Source organism: Bos grunniens, chromosome 2, assembly GCF_055505025.1.
Source record: "Bos grunniens cultivar Pamir isolate PY7600 chromosome 2, Bosgru_T2T1.0, whole genome shotgun sequence".
Taxonomy (NCBI): Eukaryota; Metazoa; Chordata; class Mammalia; order Artiodactyla; family Bovidae; genus Bos; species Bos grunniens.
In genome coordinates, this window is record NC_141166.1 from 29457187 (window position 1) to 29484033 (window position 26847).

General features: G+C 50.8%; 1 protein-coding gene across 1 annotated transcript; it reads right to left on the reverse strand.

Annotated features, from left to right (window-relative positions):
* Positions 1–265: 265 nt before the first annotated feature.
* Positions 266–7358, reverse strand: DES (desmin). The gene is made up of 9 exons (XM_086338512.1): positions 6698–7358; positions 5653–5713; positions 5436–5531; positions 5155–5316; positions 4859–4984; positions 4227–4447; positions 2898–2941; positions 1278–1360; positions 266–1066 (listed from the first exon to the last, which is right to left on the reverse strand). The coding sequence occupies exons 1-9, from the start codon at positions 7273–7275 to the stop codon at positions 1025–1027; spliced, it is 1413 nt and encodes a 470-aa protein (XP_086194638.1). The 5' UTR covers positions 7276–7358; the 3' UTR covers positions 266–1024.
* Between the last annotated feature and the right edge of the window lie 19489 nt (positions 7359–26847).

The following is a 26847-nucleotide window of genomic DNA, read 5'->3' on the forward strand; positions in this document are numbered from 1 at the left end:
GTGGCAGGCCCTGGGGGACAGTCTGGCTGGTCAGGAGGGCAGCACACAGTTCACCTCAAGAGGTGATACAAGGAATTTCCTGGTGGTCCAGTGGTTAGGACTCCATGCTTCCCTTGCAAGGGCACAGGTTTGATCCCTGGTCGGGGAACTAAGATCTCACATGCTGTGTTATGTGGCCAAAAAATATTAAAAAAAAAAAAAAAAGACATAGTGTGACAGGGCTCTCTCAGAGAAGACCTGGCAGTCAAAACAGCAGGGGCCGTGCTAGGCTTGTGCTTATCTTTTTATTGTTTCTGTTCAGAGCCCCTGCAGCGGGGAAGGGGCAGGCACGGGGAGGTGGGCCCCCCTACCACCTGCCTGAGACCGCTCTCTCCTCTCTCCTCTTCGCTCCAGCATCTCGCCCACCCTCTCTCTTTCTGCATCTCCTGCTCCCACATCTGGCACCTTCGGGGGTTCTCTCTTGCAGCCCCTGCTTTGTAAGCCCACCTTGGGAAAGTAAGGGACCATGGGGTCAGTCTCAAGCCCCCCAGTAACCACGGGGGGGCTATGTCCCCAGTTACCTGCCTGGCTTGCTGAGGATGCTGCCTTTCTGACTCAGGCCGGGGAGGGGGCAGTGGGGAGGTCCACAGGGCTTGACCTGACCCTGAGGGGTTCCTACATCCTACTCTGGAGTCCCCTCCAAAGCCATATGCTAGAGCCTGAGGTCACGGAGGTGGGAAGGGTAGGGTCACTGCCATGTCTTGGCTCCAGCCTGGCCCTGTCTAGCACACTCCAAGGGCGGCCCAGGGCCAGGCCCCCTCACTTCAAAATCCAGACCTCACACGGCAGGGGTTCCCTGTGCCTGGGAGGGTTGGGCCATGTCCCCTGTGGGGACCAGGAAGGGTGGTCGCAGTGAGCAGGGGTCTGAGGCTGTGAGGGGAGCACTGTGGCTGGGGGTGGTGCCCTGGGATGGAGGGAGGCTGGCTTTAGGAGGCAGTGAGGACAGAGGTGAGCACGGTCTCTGGCAGCAGAGAAGCCTCTGGCTTTAGAGCACCTCATGCTGCTGTTGTGTGGCCTCACTGACGACCTGGAGAGGAAGAGAAACCCAGTCTAACCCAGGGCTGGCCAGAGAATGGAGTCATGACCCCGGGACACCTCCTCCCCAGAGTGGCAGACCCCTCTGCCCCCAGGCAGAACCAGCAGCACGGCTGGTAGAAGACACCTGGCTGACAGCCCCCCCAGACACACCCCACAGGCCCCCCCACCTCAGGGGTAAGGGGACCAGGCAGACCACTCACCTCCCCGTCCCGGGTCTCAATGGTCTTGATCATCACCGTCTTCTTGGTATGGACCTCAGAACCCCTCTGCTCGGGGCTTGTTTCTGTAACAGATTCATCCACACACTCAGCCTGACCAAGGCCAGGCCTGGGCTGTTCCTGTGGCTGGGAGTCCTTCCCTGGTCTCACTGGGCAAAGCCCGGAAGATGCCCACCCCCTCAATATGGGCCTGTTACTTTTTCAGCAAAACATCTTCACCTGTCCTTGTGCCCAGCACCCAGTAGGTGGCTCTGCAGACCCAAGGGGCTGTCCCAGGGCTGAGATAAGACAAGGAGCCAAGGGGTGTGCTCCAGGTGTTGGCAGGTTCAAGAGGGTGAGGGATCACCTAGGCCCCAGGCCACCCAGCAGTCCCCCCTCCACCGACACCCCTCCTCACTCCCCCTCCACCCTTGGTCCCCAAGAGATCCCTGCAGGAATCCCTGCAGGGTACCCTGACAGTTAGGACCCTAGAGCCCAGAACCAAGGCACTCTTTTGAAGGATCTCATGGTACCCAGCCCCCTTTATCTCCGGATGAACAACTTGATGTCTTAATGAAAGAGAGATGGACAGGAATCAGTCACTGATTTATTGCGCGGATGGCCAGTCACTTGTTCCTCCATGCCTCAGTTTCCCCACTGTGAAATGAACGTTAACAGCAGTACTTGCCCTGTCATGGCCCAGAACTATTGACTTGAAAAAGCATTAAGTGATTTTAAATGCAAGGCTCACACTTGATATCTGCATAAACTGCTAACCGAAAAGAGCCATTCTGAGTTTTATTGGAAGGGTCAAATTTAGGTCCTTGGTGTTATGAGTTTGGTGTTCATAAATCTCCTTAGCAGTCAGCCAGCCTGTGATGAACATTGCAACTCGGTGGAGCACAGCATGTATTTTTTTCTGATGGAAATGAACATTGAATATATAAAAGATTTGATCTAGGAAAGGCGAAGCTGCCAAGGACTCCAACTTACTTTCCTAATGTATCATTAGAGCGTGTTTTTCTGCTCTCTGGGGTTGGAAAGCCACTCGATCTGCATATTACTAATGTCAGAATGGCAGAATGCCCTAGGAGTTCGTTCTTTTAATTGTTTGGCTTTGCTAAGGTTTGGCTTCATTTTTTAAAGCAAGCACCCAACATCTTGCTCCAGAAAGCTGGAAATGCTCAATAAGCAGCTGGAGGGCAGTGGGGGGTGCTTGGCAACTTGTCAAACAGACAATAAGTGGTGGGTGCCTTGTAGCTCAGGCATAGGGTTCTAGATGCTTCTGCCGCCAGGTCCCCAAGGATACCCTGGTACTTCCTCAGAGTTTGGGTATATTAGGAAAAAGAAACTGTTGGCCACTTAATATTCCCAGAAGATGCAGGGGACATGGTCATACAATACAACACCGTGAAATTTAAAAAAATAAAATAAAAAGCTCCCTTTGTCAGAAGATGCCTCTACCTAAATGTCCCCATTCTCCCGTTGCAGCCCCCTTTCTGTTCCCCAGACCCCATCCCTGTCCCTATGGTGTATCCTCCCTTCCTGGCTGGCCTTGGGCAGTGCCCATGCTGGCCTCCTACCCTCTGCCACTCCAGCCTCCACTTGCCAACACGCACTCACCTCGGAAGTTGAGGGCAGAGAAGGTCTGGATAGGGAGGTTGATCCTAAAAGGAGAGAGACCAGGCCCCCAAAGGGTTAGGACCCTCCATCTCTCTCGTCACCACCCCTCAAAACTTGCCCTGATCCTCTGTAAACACCATCCTCAGCTGTCCCAGTCCCACTGACTTCAACACTGCTTGGGGCATGGGGCCAAAGGCCCACTCGAGCTGTCCCAGGAACTGTCCCTTCTGGAAGGATCACCCCAGTCCTTCTCTGACCTGCTGGTATGACACCAGGACCCCCACTGCACCCTCCACCGTACCCAGATTTCTTTCTTGCCCTTGGCATTGCAGGGTGTATCAACAGGAGCTGTGGATGACATCCACTGCATGTGCCCACCCTCCAGTCAGTCTGGGAATCTCTGGCCCACTCACAGGAAGGCAAGTTCCAGGAACTGCCACCCGCCCTTTATGCCTAGAGCTGGGAAAATGCAGTGTGACCTTAGCTACCTGAAGGGGTCATTATATGAGGATATTATTCTACAGTATCTGAAATCTTCCTCTCTATAAATCTGTATCTAAATATGTCAGCTGATTTTTGTAAACTTCAGATTTTATCATTTTTGTGAGCATCAGTGGGCATCATTTTGTTGAGTACATGATCTGTTTTGAATTGATGTTAAGTTTATATAGTGAAATGCACAGATCTTTAGAGTGCAATCCAGTGAGTTTTGATCAGTGTCTACATCCATGTAACCACCAGTCCAAATCAAGATATAGAACATTTCCATCAACGAAGAAGGTTCCCTTGTGTCCCTTTCTGGTTGCATGGTGTTTTTGTGTCTAAAGGTGATTTGTTCTGAGCACGTCATTGCATCTTTTCCTGTGAGCACGTGTGTGTGTACACATGCATGTGTGTGCAGCCTCTGAGCATGAATCTCTGCACCTTCTCTCTTAGCCTATCATGTCCCAGCTCCATCTGTCTCTATTCATCTCTATCTGCCCCCTCCCTTTCCTTCCTCATCACTCCCAGCTCTGCTTCCATCTCTCCCTTGACTGGCAGTAATGTTTTATTACTAGTTGCTGAATATGGTTTTATGCTGCTGGTTCTTAATTCTGAAGGTGGATATGGGAATACTTATATTTCTCTTTTTATAAAAGCTATTAATTAAATCACTTTTTACCCAGGTGGCTTTGGTTAATTCTCTGTAATCAGCGCAGTGGTGGCCTCTTGTATAATATTGCTTCTAGATCTTGTGATGGTGATCCTGAGCCCCGCTTCAGGGCAGGAAGGGGCCCTCAATGCACCCCCCTCCAGGAGCCCACGGCCAGCCTCTGCCTGGCCCCTCACCGGCTCTCCTCGCCCTCCAGCAGCTTCCGGTAGGTGGCAATCTCCACGTCCAAGGCCATCTTGACATTGAGCAGGTCCTGGTACTCGCGCAGGTGGCGGGCCATCTCATCCTTGAGGTGTCGGATCTCCTCTTCCAGGCGGGCAATGTTGTCCTGGTAGCCGCTGGCCTCACTAGCAAAGCGGTCCTCTAGCTCCCTCATCTGCCTCATCAGTGAGTCGTTCTGCAGGAGGGGGTGCCCAGGTCAAGGACGGGCTGTGCTGGTGGTCGAGGGGACACGGGGGGCCCAGGATGGACAGAGGCACAGTCTCCGGGCTGGGAGGTACCCCAGATAGCCAAGCCGAGGACTTGTCAAAGTCCTCTGAGCCAGGGAACTCGGAACTCAAACGAAGCCTTATGTGGAATATCAGAGAATACAGCTGATACAAGGGAACATGGCTGTCCACCCTTCCTGCCTCCACGCAGGAGTCCCACGATTCCTGAGAGCCCCCCTGGGAGTCCACCTGTCTGTTTCTACCCCTGTGGTAGATATGAGGAGACAGAGGCCCAGAGAGGGTGTGTGATGCGCCTGAGGTCACAGAGCGTAAGCTGCAGATGGGAAGGGCTGGGCCAGGCAAGGTGGGCAGGGACTCACGGTGCCCTTGAGGGCGTCGATCTCACAGGTGTAGGACTGGATCTGGTGGCGGTACTCCATCATCTCCTGCTTGGCCTGGCGCAGAGCGTCATTGTTCTTGTTGGCTGCCTGGGTCAGGTCAGACACCTATGGGCAAAGAGAGAGGGTCCCTGAGATGATAGGGAGGATGCAGGATACAGGAAGGGGTGGGCAAAGAAGCATGGAGACCCTGGGCTCACCCTCCTCCCCAGAGATGGAGCCATAGGAAATACCTCCAAACTGGGATTGAGGGGACAGAGGGGCTGCCAGAGTCTCACCTTTGACTTGTACCATTCCTCGGCTTCCGAGATATTCTTGGCCGCGATGGTCTCATACTGAGCACGGATGTCCCTGAGGGCAGCTGTGAGGTCTGGTTTCGACATGTCCATCTCCACCTGGACCTGCTGTTCCTGAAGCTGGGCCTGTAGCTCGCGGATCTCCTGCAGGGTATGGCTAGGCTTCAGTCCCCAACCAGCCCCAACACGTACCCTCACAACCCCACTCCCCGAGTCCAGCACCACCACCATCCGCTCCAGCCGCTTTCACCAAGGCATAGTACCTCTTCGTGAACTTTCTTAAGGAACGCGATTTCCTCGTTGAGAGATTCAATCCTGCGCTCCAGGTCAATTCGAGCTAGAGTGGCTGCATCCACGTCCTGGGAAAGGTCAAGTGAGAGGGAGAGGGACACTGATCACCCGGGCATTGCAGAGGGAGACCAGGCGTGACACAGAGGGGACAGAAGGGGTAAGGCAGCTGGGAGACCCAAGAGGACTCACGGCTCGGAAGGCAGCCAAATTGTTCTCCGCTTCTTCTTTCAGTTGAATTTCCTCTTGCAGCCTGGCAGACACAGGCAGAAGGACAGACAGATGGTGAGGATGAAACAGGCTGGGGAGAAGACTGACTGGGGGCTGCCCAGGGAGTGGGCTCAGAATAGAGTGAGGAGGGCCCGCCCACACAGGGAGGGGACAGGAAGTGGCCCAATCTCTGCCCTGGAGCCACACCCTGAAAGTCCATGTCCTTGCTAGTTTGTGACCTCCCTGGGATTAAGAACTGCGTCTTATTTTGTCCACCTCCCGGTTCTTATTTTATCCACCTCTGGGTTCCCAGGCCCCAGCCCCAGCCTGGCCCATGTAGGTGCTCATTTAACGTTTGTGACCTGGGTGGTAGAACAGTGATCACTTGGACAGAAAAGCAGGACCCACCAGTATTTGCTCTATTCTTGCTGCCTGAAGCACAGGGAGCCTGGTGGAGCCACAATCAGTGTTCCAATCTGTCTGAGGGCTGCGTCTCCCCCTCTCCCCCCGCCCCCCCAACTCACTCTCTCCTTTCCTCCAGCTTATCCATCCTCCCTATAAAGCTTAAGTCTGGCCCAGGGGTCAAGATCCCCTCTCTACCCCCAACCACAGGGCTTCATCACAGAAGAACTGAGAGCTACTGCTGGCCCCAGATTTCCTTGTCTCCTACCAACCTGTCCTCTCCCTCCCACTGCCTATGGGCCTCCTTTCTCCTTCCATGTGCCCACCTGAACCCAGAAACAAACCCCTAGCATCTTAAGATGCTTTGTAAGAAGCACCTGGTCTCCCAAGGTCGCCCATTTCCACTCCACGATGTCCCCAAGAAAATTGGGACCGTAGCCTCGTCTGCAGCCTGAGAGCACAGGGAGAGGCATGGCGTCTCTTCCCCCTCCCCCGGAGACACAGCTAGACCATCCTCACCCTGGGTACGATGGGGTACTGACCACTGGACCCAGCCCCAGGCCTAGCCTCCCGTGCCCGGCCCCTGGAGAGGGAGAGGGTTCTGAGGGCGCTTGCGGGTGCTCACTTGGCCTTGAGCCGCTGCAGGTCGTCCAGCAGGTTGTCCCGCTCGACGTCGACGCGGGCGCGCTGGTTGGTGAGCACCTCCACCTGGCGCCGCAGCTCGCGCAGCTCCTCCTCGTAGATCTCGGCCACGCGTGTCGGCTCCCGGCCCTTGAGCCGGTTCACCTCCGCAGCAAGCGCCGCGTTCTGCTGCTCCAGGAAGCGCACCTTCTCGATGTAGTTGGCGAAGCGATCATTGAGCTCCTGCAGCTCCACCTTCTCGTTGGTGCGCGTGGTCAGGAACTCCTGGTTCACGGCATCGGCCAGCGAGAAGTCCAGCAGCTCGCCCGCGCCATAGGAGGAGGGCACGCGGGTCGAACCCAGCCGGCTGGCCCGCAGCGCCCCCAGGCCCCCGGCCCCGCCCGACGTGCGCGACACCTGGTACACGCGGGACGTCACCGAGCTCGAGGAGCCCTTGGTGCCGAAGCCCGCGCGCGGGAACACCGGCGAGCTCAGCGGGGAGCCGAGCGGGAAGCTGGGGGCCCCGCCGAAGGTGCGGCGGTAGGACGACACCCGCTGGCTGGACGAGTAGGCCTGGCTCATAGTGGCGGCGCGGGCGAGGCTGGGCGGCGCGGAGAAGGAGGCGGCGGGCGGCCGGCCGGAGAGTGGATGTGGAGAGGGGAGACAGGGCCCCCGGCCGTCCGCACTATTTGTATCCCTCCTGACATCAGCCCCCGCCGCCCCTCCCCTGACAGCTGCAGGATCCCGCTGTCCTGCCAGGAAAGGGCGGCCCCTGGCGTGGGGGCGGGGAGGCCAGCTCCCCCGCAGGAGGACTGAGCCCCTCAGCGGGCGGGTGGGTGGGGGCCCCTGCGGGGTGTGGGAGAGGCTGGCGGACCTAGGAGGGCAGAAGGTGGGCAGGCCTGCCAGCCGCTTCACCCGGGCGCAAACATGTCTGGAGCCCCCGGCCAGCCCCCTTTCAGTCCTTGCCTCCCTGGTCCTGGGGTGATCAGCGGAGAGAGCTGGGGAGAGGCTTCTATTTAGTTTGAGGGGCTTCTTTTGGCTCCAAAGAGATACTTTGGGTCATTTCCTGAAGAGACAAGGCCTATTTCCAAGACAGTCTGCAAATCACCCTTTTTTTTTCCCCTAAAGATTCTCCGAAAGTGGCAAACATTTAGGAGGGCTCAGACAAAGACCAGGAATGCCCCAGCCAGGCCTAGTGGAGGAGCGTCTCTGACAGGCAGGGAGGATGGGAAGGCCTCCCTGGGATAGGCAGCCATCCCCACCAGAGCCCACCTCCTCAGGTATGTCCACTAGCATCTGAGTTCCAGCTCCCAGCCTCAGTTTCCCTCTGGATTCATGAAGGTCCTTTTCCACCCCACCCCTACCAGTGAGGGTGCAGCCTCAAGTTTACAAACAACAGGGTGATTTCCAGAAAGGGCCTGGTAGGCTCTCAGTTTCCAATTATAACAATTATAACTGTGTCCTCTCACCCCCACACTGCCAACTTCTCTGGGCTTCTGTCCCTGTGAGCCCACCCCCACCCCCTCTCTGATTCATCCCCCTTCCTCACACCACCCCCACCCCCAGGGGTTTGTGTTTTGTCAGGAGCCTCATGTCAACCCAGCCATCTCCCTGGCAGCAACAGCTGCCAACCCCAAATACCAGAGCTGGTATTTATAGAGGAGAATGCATCAGTCCGGGAAACAAGCACACAGGAGAGGAGCTCTGGGGGGGTGGGGGTCGGGTACCTGAGGAGACATGGGTATCAGATGGTGGAGGAAGGCTTGAGGCGATGAGCCCCAATCACTTCCCACCCCCTTCATGCTCCAAGCCCCCAGCAGAGAAGCCCTGAATAGGGCTTGTCCATCCCTTGTACTAAGGTCTCCTCCTTAGTACAAGGCACTGGCTGACCCCTAAGGACATTTCCGCTTCTCCATGAATATTGGCTGTTTCTCCAAAGCTCCACCTGGCACTATTCAGGTCTCTCTTAGGCCTGACCCTTTAGGAATGCAAAGTTTGGAAATAGAGGTCTGGTCTTATCTTAGCTCTGCCATCACCTGAAGATGTAATTACAAGCAGGCAAGTCCTTCCCTTCTCTGTGTCGTCACTATAATGTATGAATGGTCACCCTGGCGGTGTCTACCGACTATGGGTTTGAAGAGGCTCAAGTAACAATTACTACCTTGTGTATTCTGAGCACCCACCGTGTGTCACTCTGCTAAGCACTTCCCACCCGTGATCCCCAATTCTCTTGACACCCCTGTGAGGTAAGAGCTAGTACCCTTCCCATGTTGCAGCTCAGGAAGCTGAGGCAGTCTGACTCCAGAGCCCATGCTTTGTCCCCAGGGTATGTGTGAATGTGCCAGGTTAACTGCAAAGAGCTTTGTTGCTGCTGTCTTTGCAAAGCCCTTTCACATTCAGTTTCTAATTTTTATCCAAGAGACAAGCTTATGAGGTGGGTGGGGAGTTCCAGATATTCTTATCCAGCCTTCGAGTCAGTGCAAGCTGTTGTGTTCTGGTTATTTTTGTGTCTCGTCTCCCAAACTAGATTGTAGGCTCCTGGAGAATTTTGGGGAGACCATGTGACTCCTTTGCATGTCCCTTTGGACAGGCAGCACTGTCCTTGTTCAAAGTAGCCTGAAAGATTTCTTTCCCATCCCCTTATTTTGTTAACATACGCTGCGTGCACACAAACACACATGTCCATGAGACACACCTGTCCATGAGTGGACAGGTGAGTCAGCTCCCAGCCACTCTTATAACTGAATCCCTCTGACTGCAGCAGTTGGCTCAAGGGGCAGGCCTGGACCTGACCAGGGCCAATCAGAGACCCACCTTGGAATTTATACATGGAACTGGGATTACTAAACTGGAGCCTGGCAACCATGTTTCCTACCCACTGGGGAGGTCTTTCTGGCATAGGGAAAAAAAGGTCAGCATGCCGGGAGCAGCAGAGACACCCAGAGAAAAGGAGAATGTGAGGCTGGAAGTCCTAAATTCCATCTCCCGGGACCCTGGTTCTTCAGTTCTCCATTTTGTGAGCTCCCCCAGTATCCTTCCTGGGTTTGGGGCCAATAAACTTTTCTTTTTTTTTTTAAACTGAAGAGACTTGGTATTGGCTACTGCCATTTGTAATCAAAACAACCCTGGCTAATATGCTGTAAGGAGACTATGCGCCCATTTCCACAACACTAAAGAGGCCAGAACACTTTTGGGACTCCTGTCTGTGAACAGTCTCCAGACCACATAAGGAAATTGCCCTTTGGACCAGCCTGAGGCCTCAGTTCCTTAGTGAAATGAGACAGAAAGCAAATAAATAAATTATACCATGTATTCTCTAGTCAAAATCAACATCTACCAGACTTGGCTCTGAACCACTTGGAGCTGTTTCCAAAATTTGGTTCCACCCCTAAGGATTTGCTACCATGGAGGGCAGCAAAACAACACTTGGAGGCTTGGAAGGCAGGTGAAAGAGGAGCATTCCAAAGCATGTTCCTAACCAGGCAGCACCACTGAAGGAAGAGTTTAGACTCCCCTTGGGACTTCTTAGAACTAGACATGCTAAAAATAATGACAATTTATCTGGATGGGTAATGCACTTAGCATAAAATGCAGAAGGTATCATTCTGTGGGTTGCTTTTTCACTCTCTTGATAGTATCCTTTGATGCACAAAAGTTTTTAATTTTGATAAAGTCCAGTTTATCTATGGATTCTTTTATTGCCTATGCTTTGGGTGTCATATCCAAGAAATCATTGCCAAATCAATGTGAAGAATGTTATCCCCTGTGTTTTCTTCTGAGAGCTTTACAGTTTTAAGTCTTTGATCCATTATGAATTAATTTTCATACACAGTATAAGGGTCCAACTTCATTCTTTTTCATATTAATATATGAGTATTATATGATAGATAATTTCCCCAGCACCATTTGTTGACAAGACTGTCCTTTTCCTCTTATTGAAAACAATTTAGCCATATATTTGAAGTTTTTTTTTTCCTCTGGGCTCTCTGTTATGGTCCATTGACCTAGGTATCTGTACTCACACCAGTACCATACTGCCTTGATTACTATAGCTTTGTAATAAGTTTTGAAATCAGGAAGTGTGACTCCTCCAACTTTGTTGTTTTTTTCAAGATGTTTTGGCTATGAGGGGTCCATTGAGATTCCATTTTGAATTTTAAATGGAATGAATTTTTCTATTTCTTAAAAAAATTTTTGGTGGGATTTTTATAGGGGTTGCACTGAATCTGCAGATCACTTTGGGTAGTATTGAAAGCTTAACAATATTAAGTCTTCCAATCAATAAATACTGGATATCTTTCAATTTTTGTGTCTTCATTTCAGAAATGTTTTGTAGCTTTCAATGTACAAGCCTTACTCTTAAGTCACTTCAGTCATGTCCGACTCTTCTCGACCCCATGGACTGCAGCCCACCAGGCTCCTCCATCCATGAGATTTTCCAGGCAACAGTACTCTTCCCTAGTTATGTTTATTTCTAGGTATTTTATTCTTTTTGATGCTATTATAGATGAAGTTGATAATGAGGGCTTTTCCCTTTATTCTGTTAATGTGATATATTATACTGATTGGTTTTCATGTATTTAACCATCCCTGCATTCCAGAAAAAAGTCCCATGTTAACATGTGTATAATGCTTTTAATATGCTGTTGAATTTTGGTTTGCTAGCATTTTGTTGAGAAGTTTAACATTAATATTTATAAGGAATATACATCTGTAGCTTTGTTTTCTTGTATGTCTTTGTCTGGCTGTGGTATCAGACTAATGCTGGCCTCATAGGATGTGTTAAGAAATACTTCCTTTTCAAATTTTTAGAAGATTTTGAGAAGGGTTGGTGTTAATTCTGAAATGTTTGGTAGAATTCAATAAGGAAGCCATCTTGTCTTACTCTTTTCTTTATTGGGAGATTTTGAGTCATTCTTCTTAATCATTCTTCTTAATATCCTCATTTGTATTTCACATTTGTATTCGTATTTACCATATTTGGCCAATTTTTTATTGATAAACATTTCCAATCTTTTGCTATTATAAACAATGCTGCTATGAACATCCTTGGAACAAAACTTTTAAAAAATATTTACTTATTTGGCTGTGTCAAGTCTTAGTTGCAGTACATCGGATATTCATTACATCATGAGAGATCTTTCTCTAGCTGTGGTGCATGGGCTCTTCTGTCGTGGTACACAGGCTTAGTTGCTCCTTGGCATGTGGGATCTTAGTTCCCTGACCAGGAGTCAAACCCATGTCCCCTTTATTACAAGGTGGATTCTTAACTACTGGACCACCAGGGAAGTCCCAGGACAAACTTCTGAATATATAAAGTTTGGTAAGGCATTTTATTCTTTTGGTAAGGTATCACATTATTTTATGGTCATATCTCTCACTGGAGCTAAGTGATATTGGAAATGGGAAGGTCCACCAAGACAGACCTTTTCATTCATCATTTGCCAGAAAAGGGGGACAATTTATAAATGTGTGTTCATGGTACAGTCCCCTTGTATTTAATACAATGCACATTACCAATATATTTTGTTGAATCAGTTAAAGAAGGAAGTCAGTCCTGATGTTTGCTTGAAATCTTCCCACATTACTCTAACCTTGGAGAGTCTTGGAAACTTAAGGTTGGAAGTAACTTCATAGGTCATGAGGTCAACCAGTCCCACACACCCACTTCTCAGTTAAGGTTTAAATTGTTTCTACTGTGACTCAAGCAAGCACTGCTCCACTTTGAATCCCTCTACTGCCTGGGGACACAGTGTCTCCAGGGTGCCCACTCCACTCCACAAAGAGTATTGGGTAAATAACATGCCTTGGTCATGGGACAACAGACAGCCCTGCTGTTTGAAACATTTCCTTATATTTGAACCCAGGAGATGTCTCTGCTATACCTATTACTCTGCCCTGGGAACCAAACAGAGTGAAAAGAAATCCCTTTCAGAGATCCAACTTCAAATATTTCGGGGTAGTGCTCACATCTTTTGGAGACTTTGCCTATTTCACCATTCCCAATTCTCTCCCTTCCCTAAACTAATGGACCAGCAAAACCCAAATTCATCCTAGCCTCCAAAGCCCCACCAGACTGGCCCATCTTGCTAACCTTAGCTCACTCACCTCTCCTTTGGGCTCACCTCACACAGCCTCTTTTTTGTTGGGTGACACTGCCAAGCTTTTCCCTGCCTTCCTCTAAACTCAGTGACTGGAGGGCTTGTGGATGCCTGGGTAGATCTCTGAACCTCATGGAGGGTGCCCTAGAAGACAAGGGCCCTGGTACCATAGGACCTCCCAGGCCCCATGGATGGCATGGATAGGGGGCAGGCAGCTGATATGGATGAATCACCAGGATGGGGATACCGACTTGGCCACCACAGGGCATCTGAATTGAGGGAAAAAATGAAAGAGGTCAAAAAGGAGACAACCAGAAGTGACTTTTCCACCTTGCCCTGTCTGGGAGCATCCCCCAGCCCCGGTCTACTCCAGGATCCCAGACGCAAGACAGTGCTGGTGCCTCCCCACCGTGCACCCCCTCTCCACCAGCTGACCCCCACCTCCAGGGTTGCCTGTGTCCCTTTGTCCAGGGCCCACCCTCCTCTTTCTATTTCCCAGCATCTTGGTGCTTCTATTCCAAGCTGGGTTGGGTCAGGAGACAGCCACCGTGTCAGAGCTTGGGGACAGTATGGCAGGTGTGGATTCTGGGACCCTGGCTCTTGCCTGAGCTTCAGCACTTGGTGGGGAGGTGGGAGACCCAAGCAAGGGGGTCTGGAGGTGGGGCAGTCAGCCAGAGGCTAAGATATGGATGCTTATCATGGAGGTTCACCAACTAACCATCTGTGCCCCCTGGGCAAGTCCCATTTCCTGCCTAGTCTCACATGTCCAGGTGTGAAAGGGGATTGGGCCGGGTCATCTCCAGAGCCCCCTCAGCTTCGGACATCCTGAGTCTCTGGGCCCAGGGGGTGGGACACTGAGTGGTCCCTGGCAGAGTCATCCCCGCCTCAGTGCTCCCAGAGACCCGGCCCTCAACAGTCCCTTCCACGCTGCCCCCCCATCTTCCTCTCAGCTGTAGGGCTGCTTAACCTCCACAGGCGGCTGAGGAGCTAGAGTGACTGTAAAAGGGAAGGAATGTCCAGAGGCAATTGTTTCTTCCTGATATCACCGCGGGGGAGGTTGGGTTGGGGGGCCCAGCTGGAACGGTGGCGTCAGGATTATCCCTGAGACTCATCCCCCGCCACCCCGGCCTCCCCCCTGCACTGGCCCCCTGGCCCCACAGCCAGCAATCACCCCTCTCATCCACCACCCTCTGCATCTCACTGGTTTAAGACCTCCAGGCCTCCCTCTCCCACCTCTCTCCACCTTCTGACCCTAGACCCTCTCTTGGGACCCCTCCTTCATGGCACCCCCACCCCAGCTCTTATAAATTCCTCCCACATCTCCTCCTCGTCAACCCCACACCCCTGACCTAGCTCCTTCTCTGGGGAGGCTTCACAGGCTGGCTCCAACCCCCTCCTGACCCACGCTCCTTTTACAGACATGGAGTGCTGCGGGTTTTCTGCCAAAGTAGGAGAAGTCTGAGGCTGATCTCACCTCCTCCTTATAGGCTGCCTTGCAGGCTGGGGAGGAGGCAGTGGGGACAGGGAGGCTGAACCTCAAAGGGAGGAGCTAGTAAATGGAGGTGAAAGTGCTTTGTGGACTCTGAGCATCTGGTAGCTTTCAGGTGTTATTTGAATCAGTAAGAGGTTTGAGGTGAGGAGGATGGAGACGGAAGTCAGTTTGAAGCAAGAGGAGGGAGCTTTGCTAGCATGAAGGGAAGGTCCCCAAGAAGGCACCCTGGTGCCCTGGGAGCAGCATATGGCTGGGAGTTTAGGAGGCCAGAGTCTTGGCCAGCCCCAGATAAGCTGTGTGACCTTGGACTGGTTGCATCTCCTCTCTGGGTTGCAGTGTCTCCTTGCTTAAAAATGAAATATCCTGGACGTCCCTCCCTATTCTGACCCCCAAAAGAGGAGGGAGAGAGGCCCTTTCTTATGAAAAGGTGCCTCCCTGGGCTGCCTCATCTGAAGCCTTTTTGCTCAGACAGACTCCTATCAAGCCAAATCCAAACACTGGCGCATACCTAGAACACACCCAACCCCACCGTGTGTTGATGAGAGGCAGCTACACCTGCCAGCAGAAATGGACTCAGCCTCCTCCGTAGAGACACATTCTCCCTCCCCGCAGGTTCCTCCTGCCTCCCCTGTCTCTGTTGGCTCCGTCCTCACTGTGTGAGCACCTGTTCCTGCCCCACAGAACAGACACAGCCCCCACCTCCTCATGGGTTCCTGGCGTCTCAGCTGTCCTGGTACACTGCTGCCCCCACCACATCCAGCCACCTCCCCACAGTTCCCAGCCATCTGGGGGAATACCCCTGAATTCTCCAAGTCCCCTCAGTCCTGAGCCATTTCCTGAAGAGGCAGGGGAGCCCTCTCTTTCCAACACAAATATGCACCGTCCCCTCAGCTGAAACCCAAGGAGAATAAGAGAAAACTGTCCTTGATCAGACCAGGGTTTATCAGGGTGGAGGAGGGGCAGGGGTGTGAGAACTGGGGTGGGAAGGTGTCAGGGTGAGTTGGGAGCAGCTGAGCTTGGTGTAGGGTGGCACCCAGCCCTGCTCCAACCTCTGTGAAAGGAGATTTCATGGGTTTCTCTGCCTACCTATGGACTCACACTCTAGAGAGTCACTCAGGGCCTAACTCTAACCTGTCTGCTGAAATGTAAGTTCCTTCTTTCTTAGACCTTAACCCAGATAGAGAAATAGAGCTTCCCTTCTTCCCCAGGATTCTCCTGCCATTCTTAGTGCCATCACTCACCCCTCTCTTCTGCCTGATTTATCCCCATTCCTTTTATCTTTCTTCATAGGCTGTTTTTGGTTTCAACCCCTCCAGTTTGGTCATATCCCTGCCGTCCTGGGCGCTTTCCAGGTTTCCTACATCCCTCTGAGGCTGTGGAGTGCTTTAAACAGAGCCTGAGCAGGCTGGCAATGACCTCACGGGGCCACTATGCACAGTTGCTATCTATAGCCTTATAGGATCATCCTCCTCTTCCTCCAGCCAGCTGAGTCACAGTCAGCTTGGGGTCCACTCAGACCCCACGGTCTTCTCTGCCACTCCAGACCACAGCCCATTACAGCATCCTGAGCTGTTTTTACTGCTGGGTCAGATGCTTATTCTTCAAATTTTCCAAATACACAATGAAAGTGAGTCTTGGGTTCCAGAAAATGGCCATTAAAAAAAATTAACTAATTAATTGGGGGAGGGGTGCACTGCACGAGGCACGCAGGATTAGTTCCCTGCCCAGGCATCAAACCTGAGCCTCTTGAGTGGAAATGCAGAGCCTTAACCACTGGACCACCAGAGAAGTCCCAGAAGATACCCATTCTTGAACCTTCAGTGTTTTTATAGCCCCAGACAGAACTCTTCTCACACCTGTCCAGACAGCCAGCCAATGGCCCAAGTTCCATTCGACTTTGCAGGGGTATGGGACAAAGGGAGGAATTTGGGGAGCAGCTCCTGGGCCACTGCCTGGGTTCAGATTGGATCTACCACTCTTGGGTGAGTTGCTTCACCCCTCTGAGCCTCAGTTTCCTCATCTGTAAAATGATTATAATAGCATAGGGTTTGGGGAAGACTGAATGAGAAATGGACTGTAAAGCACTTAGCACTCAGCCTAGCACACAGTGAGTGTGAAGTAAGTGCCAGCCATTACTAATATTTTATCCTGTTTGGACCGACAGGAAATTGATTCCTGGAGGTCCAGTCTGGCTTGAGTTCTTGCTTTAGGACAGCAGGTAGAGGCCAAGATTCATAGCCAAGACTGCCTAACTCCAAAGCTCTCTATCACAGGCTATGCTGCCTCTGATAATAGCAGAGGTACCACTTACTGAGGGCTTTCCATGTGGTTCAGTGGTAAAGAATCCACCTATCAATGCAGAAGACTCGGGTTCGATCCCTGGGTCAGGAAGATTTCCTAGAGGAGAAAAGGGCAACCTGCTCCAATATTCTTCCCTGGAAAACTCCATGGACAGAGGAGCCTGGTGGGCTACAGTCCATAGGGTTCCAAAGAGTCAAACAAGACTGAACAACTGAGCACACACCACTTATTGAGCACCTACTGTATACGTCAGAAGAATATAATGGAGTAGAAGGACGTGCGCACATCTTCTCCTGAGAGAACTCCAAAATCACAACTCGCTGCTGAACAACTGTTGACAGGAGAATGTTGGATACCACCAAACAAAGATACCCCATGTCCAAAGGCAAAGGAGAAGCCCCAGGAAGATGGTAGGAGGGGCGAAATTGCTTTTAGAATCAAAACCCATACCCGCATGTGGAGGGCTCAAACAAACCTTGTGCACACCAGAACCCAGAGACCCCACAGAGACTGAGCCAGACCTGTGTTTGAGTGTCTCCTGCAGAGATTTGGGTCAGCAGTGGCCTGCCGCAGAGAGAGGGTCTCTGGGTGCAACAGACCTGGGTATGGCATAAGCTCTCTTGGAAGAGGTCTCCATTAACGCCACCATAGAGCCACCAGAACTTACACAGGACTGAGGAAACAGACTCTTTGAGGGCACAAACAAAACAGACTCTTTGTGTGCACCAGGACCCAGGAGAAAGGAGCAGTGACCCCAAAAGAGACTGATCCAGACTTGCCTGCGAGTGCCCAGGAGTCTCTGGCAGAGGCGTGGGTGGGCAGTGGCCTGCTACAGGGTCGGGGGCACTCAGTGCAGCAGCCCATGCATGGGACCTTTTGAAGGAGGTTGCCATTATCTTCATTACCTCCACCATAGTTTGGCCTCAGGTCAAAAACCAGGGAGGGAACACAGCCCCGCCCATCAACAGAAAATGGATTAAAGATTTACTCAACTGTGGTGTTGGAGAAGACTCTTGAGAGTCCCTTGGACTACAAGGAGATCCAACCAATCAATCCTAAAGGAAATCAGTCCTGAATATTCATTGGAAGGACTGATGCTGAAGCTGAAGTTCCAATATTTTGGCCACTTGATGCGAAGAACTGACTCATTGGAAAAGACCTTGATGCTGGGAAAGATCGAAGGCAGGAGGAGAAGAGGATGACAGAGGGTGAGATGGTTGGATGGCATCACTGACTCGATGGATGTGAGTTTGAGTAAGCTCCAGGAGTTGGTGATGGACAGGGAAGCCTGGCGTGCTGCAGTCATGGGATCACAAAGAGTCAGACACAACTGAGTGACTGAACTGAACTGAACATTGCCCCACTCATCATAACAAGGCCCAGTTTCCCCCTCAGTCAGTCTCTCCCATCAGGAAGTTTCCATAAGCTTATCCTTACCCATCAGAGGGCCAAGAGAATGAAAACAATCACAGAAAACTAATCAAACTGATTACATGGACCACAGCCTTGTCTAACTCAATGAAACTATGAGCCATGCCATATAGGCCCACCCAAGATGGACGGGTCAGGTGGAGAGTTCTGACAAAATGTGGTCCACTGGAGGAGGGAATGGCAAACCACTTCAGTATTCTTGCCTTGAGAACCCCATGAGCAGTATGAAAAGGCAAAAAGATAGGACACTGAAAGATGAAGTCCCCAGGTCAGTAGGTGCCCAATATGCTACTGGAGATCAGTGGAGAACTAACTCCAGAAGGAATGAAGAGACAGAATCAAAGCAAAAACAACACCCAGTTGTGGATGTGACTGGTAATGGAAGTAAAATCAACGCTGTAAAGAACAATATTGCACAGGAACCTGGAATGTTAGGTCCATGAATCAGGGCAAATTAGAAGTGGTCAAACAGGAGATGGCAAGAGTGAACATCGACATTTTAGAAATCAGTGAACTAAAATGGACTGGAATGGGTGAATTTAACTCAGATGACCATTATATCTACTACTATGGGCAAGAATCCCTTAGAAAAAATGGAGTAGCCATCATAGTCAACAAAAGAGTCTGAAATGCAGTACTTGGATGCGATGTCAAAAACGAAAGAATGATCTCTGTTTGTTTCCAAGGCAAACCATTCAATATCACAGTAATCCAAGTCTATGCCCTGACCTGTAATGCTGAAGAAGCTGAAGCTGAACGGTTCTATGAAGACCTACAAGATCTTCTAGAACTAACAGCCAAAAAAGATATCTTTTTATCATAGGGGACTGGAACACAAAAGTAGGAAGTCAAGAGATACCTGGAGTAACAGGCAAATTTGGCCTTGGAGTACAAAACGAAGCATGTCAAAGGCTAACAGAGTTTTGCCAAGAGAACACACTGATCATAGCAAACACCCTCTTCCAACAACACAAGAGAAGACTCTACACATGGACATCACCAGATGGTTAATACCGAAATTAGATTGATTATATTCTTTGCAGCCAAAGATGGAGAAGCTCTATCTATACAGTCAGTAAAAACAAGACTGGGAGCTGACTGTGGCTCAGATCATGAACTCCTTATTGCCAAATTCAGACTTAAGTTGAAGAAAGTAGGGAAAACCACTAGACCATTCAGGTATGACCTAACTCAAGTCCCTTACAATTATACAATGGAAGTGACAAATAGATTCAAGGGATTAGATCTGATAGACAGAGTGCCTGAAGAACTATGGATGGAGGTTCGTGACATTGTACAGGAGGCAGTGATCAAGACCATTTTCAAGAAAAAGAAATGCAAAAAGGCAAAATGGTTGTCTGAGGAGACCTTACAAATAGACGTGAAAAGAAGAGAAGCTAAAGGCAAAGGAGAAAAGGAAAGATATATCCATTTGAATGCAGAGTTCCAAAGAATAGCATGGAGAGATAAGAAAGCCTTCCTCAGTGGTCAATGCAAAGAAATAGAGGAAAACAATAGAATGCGAAAGACTAGAGATCTCTTCAAGAAAATTAGAGATACCAAGGGAACATTTTATGCAAAGATGGGCACAATAAAGGACAGAAATGGTAGGGACCTAACAGAAGCAGAAGATATTAAGAAGAGGTAGCAAGAATACACAGAAGAACTATACAAAAAAGATCGTCATGACCCAGATAACGACGATGGTGTAATCACTCACCTAGAGCCAGACATCCTGGAATATGAAGTCCAGTGGGCCTTAGGAAGCATCACTGTGAACAAAGTTACTGGAGGTGATGGAATTCCAGTTGAACTATTTCAAATCCTGAAAGATGATGCTGTGAAAATGCTGCACTCGGTATTCCAGCAAATTTGGAAAACTCAGCAGCAGCCAGAGGACTGGAAAAGGTCAGTTTTCATCCCAATCCCAAAGAAAGGGAATGCCAAAGATTGCTCAAACTACCACACAATTGCACTCATCTCACACACTAGCCAAGTAATGCTCAAAATTCTCCAAGCCAGGCTTCAAGAGTATGTGAACCGTGAACTTCCAGATTTCAAGCTGAATTTAGAAAAGGCAGAGGAACCAGAGATCAAATTGTTGACATCCACTGGATCATTGAAAAAGCACGAGAGTTCCAGAAAAACATCTACTTCTGCTTTATTGACTATGCAAAAGTCTTTGACTGTATGGATCATAACAAACTACAGAAAATTCTTAAAGAGATGGGAATATCAGACCACCCGACCTGCCCCTTGAGATATCTGTATGCAGGTCAAGAAGCAACAGTTTGAACTGGACATGGACTAACAGACTGGTTCCAATCGGGAAAGGAGTACGTCAAGGCTGTATATTGTCACCCTGCTTATTTAACTTATTACAGAGGACATCATGAATTATTCCAGCTGAATGAAGCACAAGCTGAAATCAAGATTGCTGGGAGAAATATCAATAACCTCAGATATGCAGATGACACCACCCTTATGGCAGAAAGTGAAGAAGAACTAAAGAGCCTCTTGATGAAAGTGAAAGAGGAGAATGAAAAAGTTGGCTAAAGCTCAACATTCAGAAAACTAAGATCATGGCATCCGGTACCATCACTTCATGGCAAATCGATGGGGAAATAATGGAAACAGTGAGAGACTTTATTTGGGGGCACTCCAAAATCACTATAGATGGTGACTGCAGCCATGAAATTAAGACACTTGCTCTTCGGAAGAAAAGCTATGACCAACCTAGACAGCATATTAAAAAGCAGAGACATTACTTTACCAACAAAAGTCTGTTTAGTCAAAGGTATGGTTTTTCCAGTAGTCATGTATGGATATGAGAGTTGGACTATAAAGAAAGCTGAGCGCGGAAGAATTGATGCTTTTGTACTGTGGTGTTGAAAGACTCTTGAGAGTCCCTTGGACTGCAAGGAGATCCAACCAGTCAATCTTAAAGGAAATCAGTCCTGAATATTCATTGGAAGGACTGATGCTGAAGCTGAAACTCCTATACTTTGGCCACCTGAGGCGAAGACCTGACTCACTGGAAAAGACCCTGATCCTGGGAAAGATTGAAGGTGGGAGGAGAAAGGGATGACAGAGGATGAGATGGTTAAATGGCATCACCGACTCGGTGGACATGAGTTTGAGTAAGCTCCGGAAGTTGGTGATGGACAGGGAAGCCTGGCGTGCTGCAGTCCATGGGGTCACAAAGAGTCGGACACGACTGAGTGACTGAACTGAACTGAACTGTATATTTGGCATGGTATTCTGTATACCTGCTATGTAAAAATTACTATCTCCAATCTTCATGACACTGGGAAGTAACTATTAACCTCATTTTTCAGTTATAGACATTATGCTCAAAGAGGTTAGATTAGTTCCCTAAGGTTATACAGGAAGTAAAAACAAAGTCTGGATTTGAACTAAGGTTCAAATCTTAGCCCATGGTTCCTAGAAACCCAGTTCATTTCTCTGTGTGGTCAGTAAGGCCTTGCCATAAACCGCGTTGGCAGGCTCAGCTCTAGGTCCTTCCCCTTTTAACTTGGCCCTAGCTGGGGATCTCCACTGAAAAGTCCCTTGTCCAGTGGACAAGTCTCTCTCGACATTCGGCCCTGCTTCTCTCCCCAACCCCACCGCCCTCAGATATGGGGCTGGGCTTGGAAAGAGCAGCAGACTCTGGGTTTCATCTCACAGGAACTGGGGTGGAGCACTAAAGATTTTCTATCTGGGAAATATAGGGACCACTCTGCCCTGTGCCACCCTGAGGCCGATCAGGCACTGGGGCTCCCCCCAAGGCTGGAGAGGCTCCCCTGAGTGCACCCTGGCCCCAGACTGCCCCCCGCTGGCCTGGGAGGAGGTTTGGGACAACAGCACCCACAGTTCTCTCTGAGAGGCTGCCTGGAAGACTGGGACTGGGGGCTGGGCTTGGTCCTGTGTCCTCCAAGTTCTAAAGAAACTCTGGGGTCCACTGTCAGCTGCTGGGGATTCCATTGTCCCGGCTCTCAGGCCGGGCATACATTCTGCTTCCCAATTTTAAAGGTCCTGAGAGATACAATTTGTTGAAAACAGCACTATAATTTTTTTTCTCCCCAGCCGGCAGTGGTCAGAAATCTACCTCCCCTACTGTCCCAAAGAGCCCTCCCCATTGCCCCCTCCCCATCCAGCCTCGAAAAGAAGAAGGGCCAGCACACCCTCCCCCACCCCCACCTCACCCCCTCCGCCTTTCTTCTGGCTCCCCAGCCACCCTGGGTACCAGAATAGACCACTGACCACCTGCCCTGGGGGCTAGGAGGGGCCGCAGCCGGTGCTGCCACTCAGGCTGGGGTAGGGGATGGAAAAGGTGGGAGCGAGGACGGCAGGAGGGCGCTCCGGGGGCCCAGTTCCAGCTGCTTCTCTGTGGAGTGCAACGGGTTCCCTACCGACTCTGGACAGGCAACCTGTGCCCCCTACTTGCCAGCCGGACAAGCTGGAATCGCTAGAAGCCCTCTCAGTTCAGGCGGTCTCCGCCCCCGCCCCCCCCCCGCCCCCTCTACCTCGCCCCCCCCGCCCCCTCTACCTCCCCCCGCCCCCCAGTTGTCTCCCCCACCCCCGCCCTCTGATCCTCCCTCGCCCCCCACCCCGCCCCCGATCTCTGGCCCCATCTTTGGTCTCAGCTCGCCTCCCCTCCCCTCCAGGTCACTCCTCTTTCTCTCCCCGCCTCCTCGACCTCTAGGTCTGCGTCCACATCCTCCAGGGACTCAGCCCGCCAACTCCCTCCCGGGTTCTCCGGGTCTCTGCCCCTCCCCTCCCCCAGCTCCATCAAAATGGGAAGGCCCTGGCTTGGTGATCCCACATTCCAGCCTTACTGGGGTCAAGAGGGCTTCCGGCCCGATGTGGGATCCCTGCCCCCACCCCGATCGTCCAGCCGCTGGCCCTTTGCAGCTCCCTTCTCTGACATCTCCCCCAGCCCCAAGCCCGATTTAGCTCCTTTAATCTTCCCTGTAATCCAATCCGACCGTTTCCTGAGCACACGCCGCACTTCCCAAACTGTTAGTCCCTGGAGAGGGGTGGGGTGGGGGAAGGGCGGCTCGGCTCGTCCCTGCATCGGAGCACCCCCGTTCTGGCCCCATCCCAGGCACTCCTGCTGCACCCCTCTTCTTTTCCCCAGCCTTAGGAGGCCCCAGGGAGCTCTGGCTGTGCAAGCCTAGCCATCTGGCCTCCTAAGCCCAGGCCTGAGACGATCCTGACTGCTGACCGCCTGTTTCCCCAGCTAGTCGGAGCTTTCGCTTGGTGCTAATTCCCTCCTCCTGAAACACCCTCCCCTCCACAGCGCACTTCCTAGGAAACTCTTACCCTCTCTTCTCTCAAGGGCCAGCTCCAGCCTGGTTTCCCAAATTCATTCCGGAGACTGCCTGGGCCGCTGGTCCCAGGTCTGGGTGAAACCAGCCATGTGGCCCTGGGCAGGTTGCTTCCCTCTCTAGGTCTCCATTTCCTCATCTGTAAATGGGGATCATAATAGTGCATTCCTCACAGAGTGGCTATGAGTTACCTGACACAAGGTGGTTAGAACAATTCCCAGTGAATGGTAAGTGCTGTTTAAGTGTTTGATGAAACTATCTTTAACTGCCTTGTATTACAATGACTTCATTTCCTCCAAGTTGCTGCTGCTGCTAAGTCGCTTCAGTCGTGTCTGACTGTGTGCGACCCCATAGACGGCAGCCCACCAGGCTCTGCTGTCCCTGGGATTCTCCAGGCAAGAACACTGGAGTGGGTTGCCATTTCCTTCTCCAATGCATGAATGTGAAAAGTGAAAGTGAAGTCGCTCAGTCCTGACCCCATGGACTACAGCCCACCAGGCTCCTCTGTCCATGGGATTTTCCAGGCAAGAGTACTGGAGTGGGGTGCCATTGCCTTCTCCAAGTTAAGACATCATAAATTGTGAAATACTTCATTTATTCAATAACATCATTTCCAGTGGAAAAAAAGGAACAATACCACGTAAAATGTACAAAGTATCTGTAAGCCATCTTCCAACTTCATGTATGTGTAAATTGTTCAGTGACAATATTTGTGTGGCAGACTCTCTGCTTCTGTCCAGTCTCCTTTTCAGCTTCATGTATATTCATTGTTTATGATGGGTGTCCAAGGGCTTGGGTTCAAGTTCTTATTCCCAAATTGCATTTAGCTAGGGGCAAATCCCATGGACGGAGGAGCCTGGTCTGCTGCAGTCCATGGGGTCGCTAGGAGTCGGACACGACTGAGCGACTTCACTTTCACTTTTCACTTTCATGCACTGGAGAAGGAAATGGCAACCCACTCCAGTGTTCTTGCCTGGAGAATCCCAGGGATGGGGGAGTCTGGTGGGCTGCCGTCTGTGGGGTCGCACAGAGTCCGACACGACTGAAGCGATTTAGCAGCAGCAGCAGCAGGGGGGGTTAGGTAAATTCTTTGGCTCCTTTAAGCCTCGATTTTTACTAAATAGCTAATTGAACATAATCGTAGTGAATATTAAACGAGATGCTGTATGTTTAAGGCGTTGAGGCCCTCATTGGATATTCAACCAGGAGAGCTATCATTATTGTGATAATTTTAAAACGTTTGTTGAATCTGGGCTCTCCAAAGACTCGAGGCGGACAACTGCTATTTCAAGGTTGAAGTGCCCTCCAGTGGCCGTGTGGAAAAACTGCAGGCTTCCGGTGTGCTTGGGGAGTCCTTCCTTTGCTGGTCCAGGAACTAACTCAAGCCAGCCCTACCTCCAGATCAGGCTTATAGCCCTCCCCGATTTCTTCACGTTATCTTTCCTTTTACAGAGGCCTTAAGAGACTAGGAGCAGAGCTTTATCCCAGGAAGGTTACAGCCTGGACAGACACTGTCTTCAAGCTTGGGGGCCCAAGGCCATGTGACAAGGAGGTAGGGTGATGGAGAGCATCCATTCTGCTCTGACCTGGACACGTGGGATCTGGCCTGAGACCCCTCATGCTGCCCACATCCAAGACTAACGGAGAACAGTGTACCCCTTCCAACTGGCTACTTCTGCGCTGTGACAGATGAGTGTTTTATCTTTCCTTCCACCCTCACCCTCTCCCCACTCCCCATCTTGTTTTCTTCCTTCCTTCCTCCATACATCGATATTTATTGAACACTGGCTGTGTAGCAAGCCCCACATCCTAGGTGCTGGGGGTTAAAAAGATCAATCTTAACAGAGACACAAACACAGCCACCAAGAGTTGTGCACAGTGTCCCAGACACCACACGCAGAGTTAATCCTTGCATTTGAGTGTTTATGGCTTCTCTGTGTGGCTGAGTGGGAGGGAAGACACAGGAACATCAGATCCAGGCTGCCTGATTTCCTCTAATGAAATGTGTCCACAGGGGAAGCTTTGTCTGGCCAGATTTGAGGGCTGACTGCCTCCTCCCAGGCCACACTGCTTCCCATAGCAAACACTGACCACACTCCCAGCTCCACCAGCGTGGGGATACCCGAGCTCCCTTACCTTCCCCCACCACTGCCCTTTTCCCCAGGGCTGGGAGTCAGCCAATACTTAGCATGTAAGCCCAGCTCACAGGCCAGCTCCCCATTGTCCAGGATGGAGAGGAAGGAGCCTTCTGGAGTCACTGAGTCGGAGGGTGGCTGGAGGTACCACGATGTTTTTGGAAGATGTCAGGAACGGAAGGAAGGGAGGGCACAGTGATGCGTGCATGGTTCATGGGCCTCTGTTGCCTCCTCGAGCTGCCCTCCTCCCTCCTTCATGATCAAACTGCTCAAATGTCTTCCCACACCTGTCCTCAGTGTCCTGTTGCTTGCTCCTCATTGTTGCATTTCCTCAGAATTCTTCTCAAATCTAGTAGCACAGGGTCCCTCGCTGGGTCCCCTCAACTCCTAGACCAGTGCTGTCTACAGAAATGTAACGGGAGCCATATGCATCATTTCAAATGTTCTAGCAGCTACATCTTAAAATAGTAAAAGAAACCAGTGAGGTTAATTTGATCATATATTTAACACAATGTATCCAAAACATTGGGCTTCCCAGATGGTATAGTGGTAAAGAATCTACCTGCCAATGCAGGAGATGCCGGTTGGATCCCTGGGCCAGGAAGATCCCCTGGAGTAGAAAAGGGAATGGCAATCTATCCCAATATTCTTGCCTGGAAAATTCCATAGACGGAGGAGTCTGGCAGGCTGCAGTCCATGGGGTCACAAAGAGTCAGACGCAACTAAGCACGCACATACACCCAAAACATTATTTCAAGCATGTAAGCAGTGGTCAAAAATTGAGATATATATTTTGTCATAATCCAATGTATACAGTATTTTACACGTATGAAAGTGAAAGTGAAAAGTGAAAGTGAAGTCGCTCAGTCGTGTCTGACACTTTGCAACCCCAGGAACTGTAGCCCACCAGGCTCCTCCATCCACGGAATTTTCTAGGCAAGGGTACTGGAGTGGGTTGCCATTATAGCACCTCTCAATTGGGACTGGCCACATTTCAAGATGCTCAGGTGGCTGGTAGCTAGCGTGTTGCAGTTCTAGAACCTTCATCCACTTCTTGGCATACACTCTCTCACTCGGTATGGCTCATCATCTCATTTCCATGTGTCATGTCTCCCCAGTGAGATTCAAAGCCTCCTGGGTCAGAATCCTCACTTTTTCATCCCTGTATCTCCTGTGGTTCCTTAAAGCTGTGTGCCACACTCACGAGGCCCTGCAAGCATGTTTGTTGATGGGAGTGAGCGCTGGGAATTGATTTTTGTGGTTTAGTTATGGCTGTAAATGGTGTATTATAGATTGCCTCTATAGATGCACCCTGCTGCAATATTAGCAGAAACAAGCAGCCTGGTTGTCAGCACAGACTGGGG

Coding starts and splice junctions, on each gene's coding strand:
- DES (XM_086338512.1), bottom strand. CDS start 7,275: ATGAGCCAGGCCTACTCGTCCAGCCAGCGGGTGTCGTCCTACCGCCGC. Junction 5,714..6,697: donor CTGCAGCGGCTCAAGGCCAA/GTGAGCACCCGC, acceptor TGTGTCTGCCAG/GCTGCAAGAGGAAATTCAAC. Junction 5,532..5,652: donor ATTTGGCTGCCTTCCGAGCC/GTGAGTCCTCTT, acceptor GACCTTTCCCAG/GACGTGGATGCAGCCACTCT.